The sequence below is a fragment of the Ixodes scapularis genome, unplaced genomic scaffold, assembly GCF_016920785.2.
Source record: "Ixodes scapularis isolate PalLabHiFi unplaced genomic scaffold, ASM1692078v2 PGA_scaffold5__190_contigs__length_132052651, whole genome shotgun sequence".
Lineage (NCBI taxonomy): Eukaryota > Metazoa > Arthropoda > Arachnida > Ixodida > Ixodidae > Ixodes > Ixodes scapularis.
Genome location: NW_024609880.1, coordinates 64,592,947 through 64,613,764, shown reverse-complemented (window position 1 = coordinate 64,613,764; position 20,818 = coordinate 64,592,947). Strand labels below are relative to the sequence as shown.

The 20,818-nt window shown below is 49.4% G+C and overlaps 1 protein-coding gene across 4 annotated transcripts in view; it reads right to left on the bottom strand.

The window, feature by feature from the left end:
* LOC8028024 (protein cordon-bleu) overlaps window positions 1-20,524 on the bottom strand; it is a 129,277-nt gene extending 108,753 nt beyond the window's left edge. For 2 of the 4 annotated variants that reach the window (XM_042294358.1, XM_042294360.1), the window contains exon 1: window positions 19,862-20,510. In XM_042294358.1, the coding sequence (XP_042150292.1) occupies window positions 19,862-19,938 (77 nt within the window). In that variant the 5' untranslated portion in view covers window positions 19,939-20,510. Of the gene's footprint in view, window positions 1-19,861 lie in introns of all 4 variants that reach the window. The other 2 variants (XM_042294361.1, XM_042294359.1) reach the window with 2 other exon arrangements.
* Between the last annotated feature and the right edge of the window lie 294 nt (window positions 20,525-20,818).

Below are 20,818 nucleotides of genomic sequence, written 5' to 3'. Positions count from 1 at the left end.
ACGCTTCAAGCGAAACTAAATTCTGACGGACGCAGTGCTCACAACCGGCGTGGACAAGGAAAGGGAAAGGGGGGGGGGGGGTGTAAACAGGGCCAAAGGGTGTTCGGTTTTAGTTCGAACAGATCTTTGTCAAAAAAATGAATCGTACGCGAAAAAAAAAAAATTGTTAGAGCAATACTGAAGGCGCGACACGCAATTTAGTCTGTAGTCACCTCCTTTCCACTTGTTTTCTCTCTCGAAATTTCGGGCGCGTGCAGCGTTGGTGCAGCAGAGAAGCTGTGGCTAACGTGTTGGGCTAACACGCTGAGGTGGGGAGAGTGTATGACCATCTCGTTGAGGTGGAAAGAATGTATGACCACGACATCCGTCCGCGGAGTTCTCCTCCGCGGACAACCCGGGAAACTCCGTCCTCGGCTCCGTTGCCCACCTGCGGAGCTTTCGTGCTGAAAGTACGAAGTCTCCGCGCGAGGACGGCGCCGCGAGGCGTCAAAATGGAATGACGTATGCCTCACGTGATGCTCGCTCCGCAGAGGAAAGTGACGGATTTCTCCTTTGCGTGGATGACGTGGAAGCGCGTACCTCCTGGAGCGTACATTTCGCATCATTGAACACGTTTTTTTTTTTTTTTTTTTTTTTCTCCATAGAAGAACATGCAGTTTTTTCTCATCATGGATGACGCGATAACGTCACATGCAAGTATATGCACGAGCCAAGGCATCTTTTTAAAGGGGAAAGGAGGGAGAGGGGGTGAGCTTAATACTTTTGTTGTTCAAGGTGCTCGAAAGCCCCTTGTGGCCCTAAAGCCGCAGTCGCATTACTTGAATATCCTACAAAAGACACGGTCTGCAGAAATGATGACAGATATATATCTGCGGACTCGCCTCGAGTATATTCGATGCATGTTTTCTTCGTACATAGGTATGGTTGCAACATGACTGCAGACCACGTACAAAGCAACTACCCCTTTCAGCTCCGTCGATGGCCACAAGCACGCCCAAGTATTACGCCCTTTCCTGCATGCGGAGGGTGCTCAAAACGCCACCGTCGATCCGAAGCACGGGCCACGAGCAGCCACCACCGCCGCTGGCCAAGGAAACGGCGGCGTTCCGCTCTGACGCCTCCGCCATACCGATGTCGGAGCGCGGAAAGGTGTGACGGGGGGTGCACCTCGGTCGGAAGAACGGCGCTGGCCCGTGGCGCCGTCGTCCTCCATCGAGCATGCGCATGCGTACATGCCGTTTGCTCGAGCGCGGATTGGTCCCCCTTACGCCGGACCAATCGAGCACCCGACTTTTATCGCGTGACCCCTCTCTCCACGCGTGCGTATACGGGCGGAAGCGCGATCACGTGGCGAAAGACCGACGCGTGACTTGTTCAACGAGCGCCTAGCTTCCACTGCACTGTCAACTTAGGAATCGACGGAAAATATATGCTCCGTACCATGCTTGCGATGGACCGCTGTAGATGCGTACGAGCCATCGGACCCAACGGAATTCCGAGTGAGTGCCACGCGATATCCGGGAGGGGCGCCGTGACGCAAAGGGCACCTAGTCACGTGAGAAGTTCGCAGCCTCGGATTGGCTGGAATGGTTCCTCGTATAGCTTGCGGTGCGCTCTATCCTAAGGTATAGGAAGACGGACGGAGTATGTAGTCGCACTCCGCGTGGTTTTCTTCCCCGCCCGCGGTGCAGGAAGACTGCATTATGCATCGAAAAGATCAGAAACGCTAACCGCGCGTGGCCTATAGCGAGAAAAAAAAAGGTTGGTGCAGCGTCGAGGTTAAGGAGACGTGCGGGCCCGCCCGACCCCGTGACTTCATCCGCCCGTCGGAATTTCCCTCTCGACGTACAGACGACGTTCGGGAACGCGGTGCTGACGCGCGCACGACGACGCAGGTGTAGCGTCGACGTGAGAAGTTTTTCATTATTCGCTTGGCTTCAGTGATCGTTCAAATGGGTCATAAAAGGTTACTCACGTGGCAGCGGGGTTATTGGCCGACAATCTGGTTTTACTACACTGGCGACGAGATGTTACGTTATAGCGCGCCGTTAAATCGCGACTATACTGCTAATACCTCATGCAAAAGACAGACTACCGACAACGCCCGGAGCGTGTTTCTTCTTTGTACCATGGTCTGTCAGATTGGCCATACAAAAACTGTATGCCGACATGTTTTAAGCATCGCCGACAACGTGAAAGTTGACAGACTGACATTATTATTCCTATGTGTGCCGATGAAAAACAATATGCGGATAATTGGACAGAAGACGTCATAGTCCGAGTGAGCGTTTGGCCAATTGTGGAAGGGGATCACAGTGACGCCTTTTGATGGCGTTCGTCACCGAATGGGCCGTACATTATAAGATGTAGTTCTCCTAAATTACTTGTCGATACTGTACAGCGACCGTATTTCCGTGACACTAAGGGGTAAGGCCGACCACCGTATCAATTTAATTTTAATTGGCCTCAAGGACTTACCTTGCGATAGCTAAATCTTTTTTCTTTTTTAGCCTTTTTTTTTTTTTTTAAGGAAAAGGCAAATATATAGCAACTTTTGTATTAATTATTTCATAGCTCGTTGCAACGTAAGACCTGCGGTAGATGTTCCGCCTCGAGCAATGGCTCTCTACTCTCGATAACACTTCGGCACACGCGGAGCCAGAGAACGACGGAAGGCAAGGAAACGGTGCTGGAGGTGGAGTTTTTTGTGCCGACTATCTGTTGCGGTGGGCTATAGAAAAACGCGCGTTCGTCGTTGATCGGTGGCCAACGTGCCCCATCAAAGAGCCCAAAGCGTAATCGATCAAACGGGGACGACATCGGTTAAAGGACCACGAAAGAGCGCTGCTGATCCGAGCGTAAAAACGGAAAGAAACTTGGTGAAATGATATTAACCGGCGGATTTTAACGAATAGAATTCTGGGTTTCACGGGAAAGTTACGGGTTAAAGGGACGACTGTTTTCATTGTCCCCTGAGAGGCGCCTTTTTACTCGTTATCTCGTTCAGTGTGCAAGCTAAAAAGTCTTCGTCATCGGACGTTGCGTAAAAGACTATCCAAAACACAAACCACCAAGGTGTCGCACGGAAAGAAAAAAAAACTTTCACAGGCACCGCCGCCACGCGAACTTATAATTCCAAAAGTACGCACTCAAATCTCCAACAACGCGGCAGAGTGCGCTTGAAACGACACGAAAATACGCTATCAGCGTTAACAACTTGACAAGCGAGCCTCGCGCTTGCTCGGCAACGGTGGAAACAAGTCCGGGTATCCCGAGATCCTGCGATAAGCGGACGACTCTATACAGTTCGAGCACGAAGCAGCTTTTAAAAATCGCCTCGAGCTATATGATCAAATAGACACCGTCGCCGCCGTTTCATTTGTTGTGCTGATTAATCGCCCTCGAGAAGCTGCTCTCCGCAGAATGCTAACGCGGGTAGTTCACAATCCGGCAGCCCAGAGTGCCGAAGGGCGAAGCGGCAGGTACGGGACTTCACGCGAACGCGCGGGGAAGAACGCCGCGTGCACGCTGGGCACGTAGATATATGGACGATACGCCCGCGGTGTCGCAACGGGCATGCGCAGTGAATACCGGCGATGTCAAGCGCTGCGGGCAACGCGAAAGAGCCCGAGTCGTCGTCGTCGTCATGACGTTGCTCGGGGACGAAATGCCGAGCAGAGGATATGTGAGCCTCATTTCGTCGTCACGTCGACGCGGGCACGGTTAACGTGCTTGTCGATATTTTGCTCCAAAGCCGGTGCACGTTCCGAGAACCGATCAGACATTCCTCCGTCGCATCGGCTGTTAGCCGAGCAAAGTTGCAAATTCTCGTTGGGCGTCTGCCTATTCAGTGAAATCTCTCTCTGGTAACCTCATGGCGCGTTTTGGACTCGCGGATTCGCGGGCGGATCCGCGCAGACGACAAGCGGATTTCGGAGCAGAGGGGCGAAATCGACAAACAACCCATGAAAAAGCGAAACATTGAAAAAAAAAAAAGATACTATTCCTTTACACAGCCCTGTTTGCTTACGTTACGTTATGAATCACCAACAAAACCGTGCTTCGTGTGTATAGCGTGCAAAACTACTCTTTATGCGAAGCACGGATGTACCGATGATGATTCTCCACGTAAGCCGACGTAAGGTTCCGTAACATAACGTTCAACATATAAGGAAACGAGGTTGTGTGTGAACTAGCCCGACGTTACTAAACTTAGCTCAGTTGTACCCTCTCCCTCCCCTCCCTCCCTCCCTCCCTCCCTCCCTCCCTCCCTCCCTCCCTTCCCTTCCCTTCCCTTCCCTTCCCTTCCCTTCCCTTCCCTCCCCTCCCCTCCCCTCCCCTCCCCCCCGCTCCCCGGCTCGCCTCCCGTCATTCAACGCGCCACAGGTTTCAGGATGGCTGCTATGGTGATTGCAGTGTATACGTATTCTAGAAAGTGCGTGTGTTTAATTCACGGCTTCTAGAGCGCGTTCCACCGTACTCTATCGAATACACAGTTTTGCAACGACATTCTACATGGCGCTTCAAACGCAGTCGGAAGGTGGGGAGAAGGGATTTGGGGGAGGGTACCTCCTGTGCGGGAATTCCACGACTGACCTAATCTAGTAAAGCTGAACAAGCCTTAAAAGCTGAGCATGACGTTTCGCATGCTTCCGTCGTGCTAAGTGATGTAATTCTTTTCTTTTCTTTGTGTTTTTCTCAACGCTGCGTTGTTTAGTTTTTTCAATCATAATGTCAGTCACCCGAGCCCTGGCAAGCTGCACGTGTCAACGTATCACTGACGCAAGCGGCAGCAAATACCAGCAACAAGCACCCGGAAGTTACCGAAAGGGGGGTCCAGAGACTCCAGACCAGCTGAATTAAAAGGGAAAAGAGCGGCGGCGCGTCCTTTGACAAGGTCGCCACCGCCGGACTCCTCACCCACACCTTTTCTCCACATGCGTACAGCGTCGTACCCAGGTGTAAGAGAACCTCCTATCACGCGTTCGAACCCGCTCCATTCGAGGGCACGAGAAATGGGATTAAGCACTTTTCGACAATCAGGGTCACGCCGAAGTGACCATCATCGACGGCGCACAGAGGGGGACTGACGGGCAAATTCAGAACCACGAAAATAATCCATTTTACGTGAAAAAACCGCAATAATAAAACAAAACAAAAAATTGAGGGCGGCATTTTAAAGGAACAAATATTCTTTTCAGTTTCGAGCCACAGCGAATTTCACTAATAAAGCGACTGCTCAGGATGTTGTTTGTTAATAGTGAGTCTCCATTCGTAAAACTGTCCGATGTGTGGGACTTTCCGGAGAGGTAAAGTTCTCCGAAAACGCTCAACGCGGCAGGTCGTTTGGCTTCGTCCTTTGCGAAAAGGGTACGGCGAACTCGCAACGCTGACACACTCTCGAAATCGAAGCCCTATACGGTATTCGAGCTAAATGGATCAGTATACCCCTTTTCTGGAGATTGTGGTAAGACTGCGCGGTTTATGGAAAGACCCATCTTTCCAAGCATATATCTGGGAAGAAAAGCAGAAATAGCATCGTGTAGACTTCCGAGCCCGCTGGAAACCAAAAAAAAAAACGGGCAGCGGTGCCGATAGCTCACCGCGTCGTGATCAGCTGTGGCATCGGTAGTCACGATCAGGCATATTGCATCAGGCCATATAGCGCTTTGACTTGTGGGTGCATTCTGGAAGGACGCGTCTATCACATCACGTACGCAGGTTTGACCTTTGTTTTGTTTTGTTTCGCAGGATGACGCGGAGACCTTTTCCTGGGTTTGTTTTTGTAATGACTTCCGGCGCCACTTGTGTTTCCAAGCACATCGAAACAAACTGAATCGTAGATACAAAGCAATAATAAAAAAAAAAAAAGAGAAAGCACGGGGGAACATCTGGTTTCTATTTTCTCTTACATTGCTGGAACGAAATATCACCGCTGTCGTCATAACAAGAGTTCTGATCTGTTGCGGGCTAAATATCGCGACCCCTATTTCAAACAAGTGAAGAAAGGCAAACCACAGCGAAATAATGTGTCACCGAAACGCAAGCAACCCAAACAAGTATTGAGTGTCGCCTGTTTAACCGGTGACCAGCTCTTCACTGATGTGAGAAACAAATATGGCGACTATAGTCGGTGACAAGAAGAAAGAAGCTCCTCCCACAAGCGTGATGCGCCCGCTTCGAATCCCTCCGCAGTCGAAAGAAGAGTTCGCTGGAAACGTTCCTTGTTCCGCTTCAATGGATAGATAATGCCACAGAGTGGTGCCAACTTATCTTCGACCCCCACTTTTTAAGAGAGCGATCTCTGTATTCATCGAAGAGAGAACCGAGACGCAAGCTCTCGAGACGCAAAAAGGCACCGAGACGCAACATTTTAATTAAACTTCGTGTGATTAAAATTTTCTAGGCCTTTTATTCTTTTTTAGAGAAATCACCAAACTCACGTCCCACAAGTCGATGTTTTATAAACTTTGACAGGCTGCTATCTGCGACCTGCTTTGGTTATATTTATACGTTTTATCTCCACAGAAAGGCCAAAATAACCTGTTTATAAATATGTTAAAATAATTCAATTGTGTGCATTATCTCCTCTATCATTATCAATATATCCTTTTTAATTGAGCAAGTTGAAGTGTTGTGTTAATTTTCCTAAAAATCTTCTTTCTTTCTTTTCCTTTTTTGCTTCCTCGTAAGAAAGGAAGTTTTCTACCAAGAATCATAGTTTATATTTTTTTGTACTGCACTAATTTCCAATATCGTGACATGTGTGTTCGCACTTAGCTAGGAAAGCAGGTAAACTTATCGAGCTTGGGCGTCTCTGTGATTTTCAAAACATATTGGTATATCTCTCGGGCGATATGTGCGCGCCCTGGTGGAGGACTCGCTATGAGGGCGACAGAAACGACCGAGAGACGCAAGTGAAAAAAAAACAACATTGTTTTACGACATAGCAAAACAACACTCGGTTTTCACCCGAGAAAAATTTCCTACGATATACAATCGTTTGCTTTCTTTTTTTTTTTCCTCAAAATTAAAAATTTGAACCTTTTTGCCTGCACGATTTGAGGCGAAATCACCCATATATAATATCTGGCAACGCGAGGAAGGCTGGGAAGATCTTAGTAGTCCCGCCTCCAGCGCGAGCTTCGTACACCTTCGACGATACTTCGGCGTCACGTGCACCTCGAGTATGCGCGCGCAGCCAAAGCACGGCGGAAGGCAAGGAGCGCGTAATGGACGACGGGAGTTCGAAAGACACGCCCTACCGCTCTCATTCTGTCTGTTCGAAGCTCTAATGGGGACGACGCTCCCCAGCGGATGAAACGTGAAAGAGAGAAACGGGAAGCTACCACCTAAGTCAAGTGCGCAGCGAAAAACTGGTGCTCCCTGGCGGCCGAAATGTGAAACTCTGAATAAATACAAGCTACGAATGGGAATAACGTGCTTCACGGCATCGCTTTAGATGATGACGTAGCAATGTCGTCGACCCAAGGACATGCAACAGACCCGGTTTGCACGTGACGAATAGTGCAAGCTGCATATAGTATGTATATATATATAGAGTGATCTCCGACATTTCTTAGTGCGCTTTCGCTACATCATACGCAGCCGCCTCATTCGACACGGCTTCACTTAACCGAAGTACAAAAAAGTGCAGCACTCAACAACAACAGCGTTCTCGCAGCTGCTGGCTGACGGACACGTCACAACAAATGACATCACAACCATACTTTTTTTTTTGTTGTTGTTGTTTTCTTGCGGAGAGTCATCAGCGTCACATCGGGTCACAATCCTCAAACTCGAATATAACTCGAGGACGGAGGAAACCGCTCGCGACGCGAGAGATTGCGTCATCATCTCCATAAGGAAACCTTCGGACGTTCTAGACTACGCAGAGCGGCAGCGCGCGCGCTGCAGCCGTGCAAACGCTAGCGTGCCTAGATGGCAGAGTATTTCCAACTGCTCGGTCGGGATTACGTGGTTTACGGGCCGCGTTTGCAATACGAGCTGCGAGGAAGTGTCGAAAAATCGCCCGCGAGTGTTTCCGCCTTATGCGCCCGCGCTCCTCTTCGCCACGCGACAACGCGACGCATACGCAGAGACGTCCGCCATGAAACTGCAAACGCTCCCCGTTGGTCTGAGCTGCTTCCTCTCTTAAATCCAGGCTCTCTAGCCAACGCGAGGCGCTCGCTCGCGCGCGCTTTGCGGTCATCATCATCAAACGCGATCGAGGGGAGCGGGCGCCGGGGGACGTTAATTGTCTTTCGGAGGCCTTTCCTTATCTGCGGGGTCCTCCAGGCTTGCTTGCCAGACGATAAGCTCGATCCGGGACCGCTTTTACTTTATTACTATTTTATTTTTAATCTCTACGTGTGTGTCTGGGTGTGTGTCTCCAACGATTCCGCTGACCCAAGCGGCGCGACCTGCCGCGATGATTGCCGCTCTCATCAATCAGTACCGAGTTCGATTGAATGTACTGTAGACGTCGAGATTATGCGTGTCAGCCGAGCGTGTACGCCCCGTCAAGACGGCGCCATCTAACGAAGCGAACTTGTACCGTGGCGATATATCGCACAACTTCGCAGCTCGCTTCATTCCAAGCGGAAATCGAAGTCGACATTCCGGATCGCACTTTCGGCGCACAAACCCTTTGCTATCTGCTAAAAAAAAAAAAAAAAACTTTCAGTTTTTTTTTTTTTTGGTAAAGAAAGAAGACCAGCGGAGCAGTACAATGGAAAGTAATGGCCGGCCGTAAGTCGGCAAGCCAGAGTGGAAAGGCTGCCGCCATCTATGAGCGACGGCGGCAACCAGATACGTGGCTTGCCGCCGTCGCTCATAGATGGCGGTAGGTGTCCAGAGTTCGGTGTCTTCATTTCTTTGCGGGGGACACGACCTTGGGGAAACTAGCCCTTAACAGCTCCGCTGTAAAAATCATGTTTATAGTAATAGTCATTGAGGGATCTACACTGTGCAACACTCTTAGCACGAGCACGGTTTCGCCTCTTCTCTGCGTTATACCCAAACACGGTTTTGACGGGTACTATGCTTTACCGCGAAGGTTACTGTCCTAGATGAGGACTTTCCACCACACACGTAGTTTCTGTGGCCCCGGTTGAAGTTTAGGAGTAAAGAAACAGAAATAACAGGCGGCCGCCCGTTCGTGCCAACAGCGTGCGATACGTACGTGCGCAGAGCGATGCAAAAAAATTTTTTTTTTCTTCTTACTTTCGGTGGGTGCCGCTTACAATTTTTCCTTGACATTCATAACCTATAAAACGCACGCTAGCTTTTCTTCTTTTCTTTTTTCTTTTCCACGGAAAAGAAAGTTGCAGAAAAAAAAATTGAGAAAACCGAGCAGCGTTCACCCCGTCAACCTGCAGCCAGAATAAGCGGTCACGTGATCTGGGGCCAAGTATACGCCGCCAATATTTATTCCAGCCACGGGCATGGGGTTGGCCAATCACAGGACACGCGCTGAGTTGCACACATTGTTAAAGTTCGGCTACTCCGGTCATCGCAGCGATTGGGCACGAACCCCTACCCGAATGCGTGTCGAGGCATTAATTGTCACGAGCCCAAATCGAACGCTCACCGCAGTGCTCGTAACCACCGTATAAGCCGGGTATAATATCGTAACCTCGGGGATCGCAAACCTCGATGATGAAATTCTGGGTATCGCATTGTTGACAACGCCAACCATGCGATCCCCGAGAGACTAAAAGAAAACGTCCGCTTTTACCCTCGAAATTACGCGGCGACGAAGAAGCTTCTCGGTCAGTGGCGTTGCGTGCGAGTATACTTCAGCGCCAGTAAGCTTGTGTATATAAAGTGAGAAACATTCCTAGCTAATGTCACGGTTACCAATCGTACGACACTGGTCAAATTGCCCCTTTACAGCCGAGACAACAGACGCCATTTTCAGGCGGGCTGCTCTCGATATGCTCAGTTGCACCGTACGGCAAAACGCAGCGGACGCTACGAGCCATCCCAGTCTATTCAGAGCTCCGAACGCATCACGTGACAACGCGCCAAGAGCGTCGCTGCGCTCCTCCGAAAGGTCACGTGACACTGATAACGCCTAAAGCCTAGTACACATGCAGCGGTTTTGGCCCTAGAGCGGCGCGATTTCTGCCGTCGCGGCGCTCTGGCCAGCACCAGCAATTCTGCGGCACGAGCGCCGCGACGGCAGAAATCGCGCCGCTTTAGGGCCAAAATCGCTGCATGTGAAACCCGCTTAAGACTGGCTCCAACCACCCGCTGCGGGTCATCGTGAGATGAAACTAAGTATAGCCTCCGTACAATTTATTTCACTTATGTTGGTGTTTGTTCGTACGGCACAAGCACCGGTGCGCACGCACACATAGACACTCAAGACCCAGGTCTTGGCATTTTCTCTCAATAAAGGCATATTTTACAAGACTCCATCTAAGCGCGGAAGTTCCCAATGCCCCCCCCCCCTTTTTTTTTTCTCCTCCCCCGCCCCCTCTCAGATGATGTCAGTAAACAAGGGATCAGAGGAAATTATTTCAAGAAGGATATGTTTAAGAATAACAATATTACTATATAATGCTACGATTACACACTCCAAGGGAAAGAATCAAGTCAAACAAACATACAACCAGCATCAAAAGAATGGAACCTTGAATCCTAGAAAGAAGCCAAGCGCGAAAGCGGCAGGTCCCGAGCGGTGGAAGAAAGTTTCAGGCATAACGCCCGACGGTGAACACAGGAACGTATCAACAGGCCTAAAATTATTGTATGAAAAGACTTTTTTTTTTTATGTTTAGAACTTGTTTTTTGTACACCACACTAGTGCCATTTTCCCGAACCTTAGTTACGAATAAATGCCGTGTGCACCGACGCTCACCGACTTTCTTCTTACAAGAACAAAAAAAGAAAAAACGCACAAACATCCGTTTATTGGGAAACCAACTGTTCGGGCAAATTCACAGCGAACGAATGAACCGCTTTCAAAGCACATGTGCAAGATAAAAAAGAAAGAAAAAGGAAATACGAATAGCATTTGAGTTAGTCATGCCGCGGCAGAGCTTCCGGCGAACCTGTTTCCTTATTTCCTTCGATGCCTGTGCAGTGTGGCCGTATCCGCGTGCACGCATCAAGTAATAGAGTACAGTAACGATGGCTCGGTGTGTTGGTCGAGTCGCCGTTCCTCATCAAAGGAACAGCTGTACGTTCTACGCATCCATTTATAGACCAACTCAACTCTTTGACGCCACATCATTGTAAGAGATTTCGGCACTGATGCGTGTACAGACGCTTCACTTCTCCCGGATCCGGTTTCTGCGCACGGTGGGGGCAAGCAAGGTCTTGTCTGTAAACACTGTGTGTGTCTGTAAACACTGCAATCTGGGCGGGCTCTCCTCCTCCACATGCGACTCGGTAACGCGCAGCATTCTGCTCAAGAATGTAGCAAACATGCCTTCCGATTACACGAGTTGCGGGATTTGAGAGGATGTTCACCTTCGTTAGAGATGAGAGTACCGTACGAGTGCAATGATTGAGCGGACTACAAGGCTTCCGCGAAAACATCTGGCCAAATAATGAATAAAAATAAACCATTTGGTAGAAAGAGAGGGGGCGGGATGCTCGTCAAACTGCTTCCTGCAACTTTTTGTCCCGTTCCCCTCACTCCTCTGGAGTGAAAATAAAGATTATTATATTATTAAACACACGCATTGCACCGAATCAGGCGAAACACGTGGTGTTAGAAAGGACAGCCTAAAAAGTGTGCATGTGGACCGTAGTGCCTGGAGGCCTATAGCAATAATCTCCGACCACTAATTGAAATAAAAAACGTTATAAAAATAAAGGAATTCCCTGGTGTTAGTTGAATTCCCTCGTGTTAGATGTCAAACATTATCTTATTTTGACTCGACGAAAGTGTGTTATACGATAAATAAGTATATTATTCAAAGTGTATCTGACAAAGAGGAAGAGAAAAAAATGGTGTGCGTGAAAACGCTTTTTTTTTCTTTGCTCGAAGCAAGTTGTCGCGACCCTACGCACAAGCTGCATAAGCCTACAGTGATTTATACGTACATACTTGCGAGAACCACGGCTAAATAAACATTGATTGATTCGCAACCGACGATGGCACCAGCGAAACCGTCTTGAAACCAGGCCCCGAAGGCCCCCCAGAGTAAAACAATCAAACTGTACCCCAGACTCATAGCTAGAAAATCGGATAATTTTAGGCCACACACGTTCTATCCAAAAAAATAGAAAACGAACGAAATTAATTGCCCGGAATTCCCTCTCGCGCGCGTAGTACGTCTACCTCCCAGTTTCGCCACTGAAGCGAGGAGGACGATTGTCCGACGCACACAACAGGCAGGAAAGAAAGCTTAATAAATTTCTTCCTCCAAGTAACAGCCGCACCGGACAAAACCGATCCTCCGCAAAAAAAAAAACAAAAAAAAAAAAAAAAAAAAAATAAGAAAAAGAAAAGTCGCCAACGCAGCGGCCTTGAAGTCGGCCTTGAACGCTCCTCCGCGCATTTGTTGGTATTTCGTGCGGGTTTGTGTTTCTCAACACGACCTCACCCTCGCCGCCGCGTGCGCGCATACCTGAAGCTCAAGTGGAGATGGACCCTCGCCAAGGCAACGAGCCAACGAGAGCCAATCAGACGTCCGCCATAGCGTTGCGTCACCGCGTTCTTCGGACGGGTTACCCAATCGGATGTCGAGAAAGGGTCACGCGCTGCAACCCCTCGGCCGCTTCTGGACCAACCGAGCGCGTCCAGTCGTAGCCTACGGTTCAGCGCAAGTATCGCCAAGATTCGCATCGTTCTGTTTATGCTCGAAACTTGCAATTCTGCGCATTTTACCTGCCATTGCTCGTGTATGAGTGTAAACTGTAAAACCGCGGTCATGCTGCTAAATACACCGTTAAAAGACAGTCCTTAGACACTGTCTGGGGCGTCCTCGTGTGATTGCACTGTCACACAAACGCAAAGAAACGCTATGCGTGCAAAAACAACCGCGAATCGCTTCTTCTGCGGCAAAAGGGGATTTCGTCACGAGTCGATAATTACGTCCAAGAGCTAGGTGACGTCACACGCAGTAAAAGGTCTCCCCTTTCTTTTTAATTACCTCACAACTGGAAGAGGCACGGAGTGCCGTGCCGAGCTGTACACGCAAGAGTCGAGCCCTCCTCCGTGAAGGTGTTAGAGAACCGAGAAAGGATGGCATTCCATCGTTCGGGTATTCAACCGGCGACGCTTTGGCATTCGGAGGATATGCCTCGACGCGATTATACGTGGCCTGATCCGTGCATCGACCCGTGATTTCGTTGACTGGTTGTCAGATCAGCAGTTAAATATCAATGTTTTCTCCTTCTCAAAGCGTATACCTTCCTTTCATGCTCAGACGAGAGGTCAGCCGACGATCGTTTTTTAACCCTCATACTTCCTTAGTCTTCTTTTTTTTTTTTTTAGAGCTTGTGTTTACGTTTTGATTACAAATGGATGCCAGTTACGGCACGGTCAGGGCCAAAGGGGGAACTCAGCCGACTGACGGCAAAGTCAGGCTTGTTTACCAACTCTGGTCGTCTGGCTCCGATTTACCCAGATTCTCTGCACAGCGCACTAAGAGAAGAAAACTCTTTGCCATGTAGTTTTAATCGTGCGAAGCACTTCTTGCTGTATTATTTTAGACTGAAAAAAAAAGAAAGAAGGAAAACACAAGCAAAATAAATCGCTGAAGAAACCTTGTCCTCATCTATCAGACCAAGACGCACAAAACTGGATAAACAACATTTGAAACTACGCCATTGTTACCCCGGATTTTATACTCGAAAAAAGCCCCCTGATAAAACACAAGTCAGTACCCGATATAGTAGTTTCGCTGCCTGCCTGTTTTCCGTTGTTGATTGACTTTGAAATCAAAATTTTCTTCTTGGTCGTATTATACCTTATTTATTTCTTTTTTAATTTGTCTGAACCTGTTATACCGTTTGGTGGTGCAGGTAGAGAGAAAAGTTTCATTCTTATTCATTTTAGCTCTCGCTTAGAACATGTAAAAATGTATTACTAAAAACAATCATGGACCTTTCACGCGGAGATCGCACGTTTTTCCTAAATATATCGTCAGAAACTGGTTCTGCTTTCGCTTTTAGCCTTTTGAATAATATTACCCAGACATCGAAGGGCATGCCACGAGCGTAGTTATGCGCGACGCACGTGCTGGTGTGTGGAGCAGTAACTGTCCTAAAGCAAAAATGTCACAAACAAATGGCACTCAGGACGTGCATTAGTCAACGCCTTATTCTGGTTGTTTACTTCAAATCCTTCGCGCGGACAAGGCGAGCGCGTGTCCAAGTTCCAGACATTCGCCTTGGCGCTTGCGGTAATTTGGCAGAAGATCTATTTACATCATCACACTATTTGGCAGTCACCGGGCAAAGTAAGCTGTTTTTCGCAGACCGCTTTTTTCTCCTCCTCCGCTACGCTGTCCGCAACGAAGAGGCCGCTACTGCGCATGCGCGCCGCTCGCCTCGTCTACGGCAGGGTGCCGCGGATATTGTAGCGAGTGGTGGAAAGAGCGTTGCGGGAAGGAGTGGAAAGAATCCACAAAAACACTCGATTGGCGTTTCTCACCGCTTGTTTACGAACCTATAACTCCCACAGCTTCGTCTTTATAGATCGCCATGCGAGATGTGAACATCCGATTCGCTCGAGAAAGCTGGCGAGCCAACTTGTCGCCACAACTTTGTTTTTTGCCGCTAGGGGCCGTCGATATCACCAGAATGGCTAGGTGGCGTAAGCTACCGCCCAATCCAAAGGGCTCAGCCGGATTTATCCATCCATCCATCCATCGCCAATAGTGCGTTTTACGCAACGAGGCAACGAGGGCCTTCGAGCGATAAACTGGCAGCTGAAAGTGTTGTCGGACTACACTTTCAGCTGCCAGGAGCGAGCAACAAGTTGCCCGACTGTTGGACAACGTGTTGTGTTGCTGTTGGCGTCGTGTAGCCTCAGTGTGACAGGGCCTTAAGAGTATTGAAAAAAAAATAGTTTTGTAGGGTACGTTGTTGGGCTAGTTGGTTCATCTTAGTAAAACATAAAATAGCGCAAAAAAAGGCAAGGACAAGAAGTATACACGACATATAAAACATATAAAATAGCGCCTGTCCTGTATACTCCTTGTCCTTGCCTTTTTTGCGCTATTTTATGTTTTACTTAAATAGTTTATCGTGTTTTTTACAGCGATCGCAATAGAAATCTCGGCTCAGTTTTGCGTAAAAGCCTCAGAATTTGGTACGGTCAGGTGTATAGAGATCAAAATTCTACAACATGGCGGCAGCCAGGTGGGGATAACTTTTGCCCGGACAACGGCATGCCGGTTTATCGCTCTAAGCCCCTCACCTCGTTGCTTTGGCCGGTGATAAACGCTCAAAGAAGCCAGTGCCATGACGATGCACTTTTGGATCTGCTTGATTTGCTCCGTAGGACCGTATAGTGTCGACTGCGCTCATACTTAAACGTTTTAGAATACCGTTCCGATAACGATACGATGACCTGTATCGTCCACTTCCTAATCCTTGTCTGTTTATTTATTTTTCTTTTTGCGTTTTTTTTTCTACTTTTTAGGTGGTCACGAACCAACTGGTCCAAATTGTCGTTTTTAACAATACGATACTTCCCCCGGTGCCTTTACCCATGCATCGTATCGCTACGGCATATCGTTTTTCGGAGGTATTGAAACGATCTACTAAAACTCCCTAGTGTGAAACGGAGTACAGCAAAGCTTGTTGATCCTCGCTATCGTTCCCGGCCACGTCCCGTGCTCAGCGCCACAGCCGTCGACAAGAGAACGTGGGACCACCAGGCTGGCTCGTTTCTCGAAGCGGTGTCTAGGGCCGCCGTTCGCTTCCTCCAGTCGCCGGTATTTCTTTCCGGCCGTCGAGACTCGCGGCGGATCGGGACGACTTGTTGGAGCGGAACGACGCATTCCGAACGCATCTTCCTCGGCAAGAACAAGTAAGAAAACAAAAATAACGCCCCCAAGAAGAGAAGAAGTAGGCGTCCCGCTCAGAGGCCGATGTCTTCCTATTCTCTCTCCGGCTGGAAACAAAAGCTCCTCGGTCTTCTTGTTCTTCTTCGCGGTTTATTGTCGGGGTCGTTTTTCCTCTCTGCCCGACGGCAGTCGGAGGAGATCTCACGGCGGCAGCATCGGCTTCGACTTCCGGGAGTGGCTCCTTCCTAGCCGGGCGCCGTGGGACGCCCCCACAATCGGACCCCGCCGAGGATGCCGTCCGGACCCAAACTTGGAGAAAGACCGCTCTCCGAGAGAAATGCCTGGGAACGCTCTGTCCCCCGCAACTGAGATGCGCGCGGACGAAACAGGCTTTTTTTGCGAACGTCTTAGAATACGAAGAGCTTGACAAATATAATGGGACCTTTTCTCCATAGAAAATGGCTCACGGTTGGATGGATGAGCGCGGTTAAACACGTTGAATTTGAGTGGAGGATTGCGCCACCGGGCGGCCAATTTTCGGACTTTTTGCAGGGAGAGGCACCCGCCAAGGAAATGCAGTCTCATCGTCTGCTCTTCGCTGGCACTGTAAAAATTCGTGTATAAGGGTCACTCTCTTCTAAAAACATAATAAATTTACTCTCGGGTGTAGGATTCTGTTTGGCAAAGCGGCAGTTTGAGCCTAACACGGCTCCATGTCTAATCGACATTCCCATAGCCGAATATCTCGATGACTGACCTCACCGTTGCTATAAAGTTGGCGTACTCCAAGCAAAAAGAGGGCTACAATTTTTTGCACGCTATTCCGAATTAATTTTGTAAAATGGGCGTTCCATCCACAGGCACTAAAAAAAAGAAAAGTGTAGCCGTTGTGTGCGTGAGGCCGGGGGGGGGGGGGGGGGGGGGGGGGGCTATTTGAACACGCTTGTACCGGATCGGCGTGCTCCAAATATCAGATTAAATCCTAATTTAAATTATGTCCCGCACCGTAAATGTTGCACTAAAAAGAAAAGACTTTTGTAGGAGTTTAGCTTCCTTATAAAAATAAACTACGTTTCGACTGCGCTCCGGCGGCTTACTTCGCAAGACGACGACACTTTCCCATGACGATCAACCGTTACGTCGCTTCCCTTCCGCGGTGACTTGCATGGTACCGAATGCTGCAGCAAAAATGGTTATATATTTTTTTTCCAACCTCACGGCTGGAGAAACAATAAAATGAAGGACATGGTCCCTTAACCGCAGCAACCTCGGGTCGGGGCGGCTCTTTCCGCTAGACCTATTACAATCGCGATTTCGCAGAACATCAAGGAAGCCCAATGCATAATATCACCAGATGGACGGAGAGTGTGGAAGGGAAACCGCTCGAGTAGGAGAAGCCCTTGCAGAACCGCAGTGATCGAGAATGAACAGGGGACCATCAGAAGCGAATCAACCCACCGACGCTAGATACATCGTCACGCCCAGAGCGGTCTCTTGGCGCTTCAAAGGGGCACCACAACGCAGAAAGTGCTGCCAGCGAAGATGGCTAGCGCAGAGGGACATGGATAGCCCGAATCGCGAGGAGATGAACCGCGCCACGAAAATACGATTCGCTCGTGTTCTCTCACGATGAAGGGCGTCGACATTTGCCAGAGATACCCGCCACGTTTCAAATGTCGAGAGATCATTAGTTCAACGGGACGCGCCCGTCGGCAGGGCCGACAGCGAGGTTCCAGTCCGTGACCGTGTCTCATGGTCCCCTAGAATCACCAAGTCCATCAGCAACTTGGCTACAGGCTTTAGTTGAGCTAGTCGGTACATATTGGTGAAGGTTTACTGAAATAAGGGTTACTACGCAGGCAAACTAGTTAACAATCATAGTGGAAAACAAAAAAAAAATACTTTGAGGCATTTCAGTTTTGAAACGTGTTGTGTTGTCCCTAATCTAAAAAAAAAAAAATTGTTTCTGTGATTGTAGGGTTTGAACCTACAGAAAGGAACGAAAATGGATGGAACAGGACAAAACAGATGACTAACAACTTTGCTTTCATTGTAACAAATGGTAATTTTGTGTATATGTGAACAGTCCTTAAAGAAGGCGACTACGTTTATAAAGAAGTGTACTAAAGCAAAGTTGTTAATCAGCTGTTATGTCCTGTTCTTTTCATTCTTTGTTCACTTCTGTAAGCTCGAGTTGACCCTTCAGAATCGAGCAACACTGGCGGCAGCCCTATTTTGGTCACCGCGTTCTGCGCGAAGCACGTGATACACGAGTTCATGACGAGCGCTGACACAGTACTCGTGTCGAATCCCTTTGGGCACGAGTACGCCCAAAGGATGGCGCAGCACATTTCCAGAGGCGTCCAACCATTCGGGAGAGGGGAGGGCGGCGAGCAAGATTATCCGCTTTCTCCACTTTGCTTCCATTTCATAATCAAATGCATGTCAATGAGACAGACTGTGTAGTCACCGCTTTCCAAATATCATATTGTAATCGTTACATAAGTGAAAATCCTTAACCCTTACTTATAAACCCTCACAAGGTGTATACACGTCTACAATAAAACGAACGAAAAGAAGAAAAAAAACACATCTACGGAAGACGGCGCTGGGGCCCTTTCGAAATGTATCCAAGAAGACCCAAAACACACAAACGCACGCAAGAAAACAACGAAACCCGGGTGCCTCGGCGGTGGAAAAAAAAGCAAACGAGCAGGCAGGCAGGCAGGCCTGCTGCGGCAAACGGACAAGCAGTGCACCTAGCTGGACGATGGCCGGCGTTGGCTCCTCATCACGGAGCCGGCGGCACGGGCCACCGCTTCGGGGAACCGGTCGACTCGCCGACCGAGGAAAAAACTCTCGGAGGAGCGAATGCCCTGCCAGGCTCTCTCGTCCGCGCACGGCCCCCCGGCACCAACGGCCAAGGGGGCCCCAGGGCAGAGCGTTGCTTGCCGACGCCGATCACGCCGAGCAGCCAGGGGAGAGCCCCTTCGCCAAGCTGACTTCGGTCCTGTTCCAAGCTCCCATCGATGTGCGATCTCAGAGCCAATACAGCCGCGGACGAAAGAAGCGGGAACGACGCAACGACCCGTCGGGATCGCCTTCCTCAAAGTACACAAGCTTGTCTATTTTGACCGCCGTTGCTGACGAGCCTCGTCTAAAACGAGCATACAGAACACGTAGTACATTACGTACCACTACGCGAAACACTGGTTACATATTTCTTAAACTCTAATCTCTGCCGCTTGCTTTCTTTCTTTGTGGTCGATGATTTATTAAATAGCGCCGCTGTGCCAACCTCTTTACAATATTCGGAGCAGCTAGTCATTCACTGCGTTTGTTGCAGCTAAGCCGATCCACTCTACAAAAACATGCGGCAAAGAGCTGAAAAAAGAACGAAGTTTGAATCGACGACGACGAACGGAACAATCAGTCGTATGGGCCGGCTGACGAGGCTCAATGCCAAATCGGTACAGCGAAAGCAACGTGAGTGAACGACGCCGGCCAAAACAACAAACGCGCATAAGGAGTCGGTCCGTGCTGGTACGTTCAGTTCGCATTCGAGGACGACAACAACAACCATGCCTTTTTATTTATTTATTTTCTTTTTTTAGGTGAGGGCAGGTTGTTTTTGACAGCACGCGCACCTCAAAACACCATTGATACGACCGGGGGAAAAAAAAGTTTCTAAAGTACTCCGCAAACGAGCTCAGTGTTTCCGAAGTTCATTGTACCCTGAAATTAAGAAACTACTGGATAGAGTTGTGTAACTTGCCAAGTTATAGATTCATTAAACGCGACAGTAAAGCGATCTAAACGCAACAGGACAACTTTTCGACGCGGAATGCGCGATAGTGAGAAGTTTTCCGTCGTTCGCTGCTCACCGATCAGGCTTGTGCGGTACGGCTGCTTCGCTCATCGCAGCCGGTGTTGCCGTCGACGCAGAGGACGCAGCAGCCATGCTCGGTCGCTACAAAGCACCGTCCAGACCGAAGCAGCAACTTCTTCCACGGCAGGAGCAACAACCACCGCCAACACAGCGAGGAATAGCCGACGGCAGCGCCGGGGCCATAGCCTCGCAGGGTTCACGGCGATCCTAATCCTGGTTCCGGACACTCACACAAGCACACCGAGTAGCGAACACCGCGGCAACCACGAAGCCGACGTACTCGAACGCCGGAATGCGCACAATGGAGAAGTCGCACACCTGGCGCGGCGGCGGCGGCCTCAACGGGCCCGACTGTTTGCGGAGCCGACACGGCGTGGAACTGCTGAGGAACAACGGCTTCCTTCACGTCGTCGCTGATCGATGCAAATCCGACGTGAAGCAAGAGCACGACGTAAGGCGACGACGGGATGGCTCAAGACGGCGGGCAGCACGCACCGGCGAAGCACCGCTCGTTGGTCGTTTCGCGAAAACAATCCCCGGAGTTCGTTTCGTTCGAGCGCCGCAGCCGTAGTCGTTCAATCCGCCGGTCGCCACGGCAGCGGGAACGGACGATACAAGCTGCGAGCGGTGAGCACGTGACTCGCCGACCGCGCGCGCCACCGCAGCGTTCCTGGCGGTGCGTGATCGAAGCCGTGTAGGCGCGCTGCTGACAGCGATGGTTTCGGTTCTGCTTTCGCTGCTTTTTCGTTAGTTTGGCGATCAGTTGGTGTGGTAGAGGGAGTAATTTAAGGTACTTCGACGTGCATTTGTTTCATAACTCTGTATGATTGCTACTAATTTATTTCAAACAAACAAGGAAAAGATTGTGACCTCGGAAAGTCATCCTGGACTAAGACGTAACAGTAGGATTTCAGTAATTAAAAAGTTCAGCGCGATAAAAAAAGGACGCTTG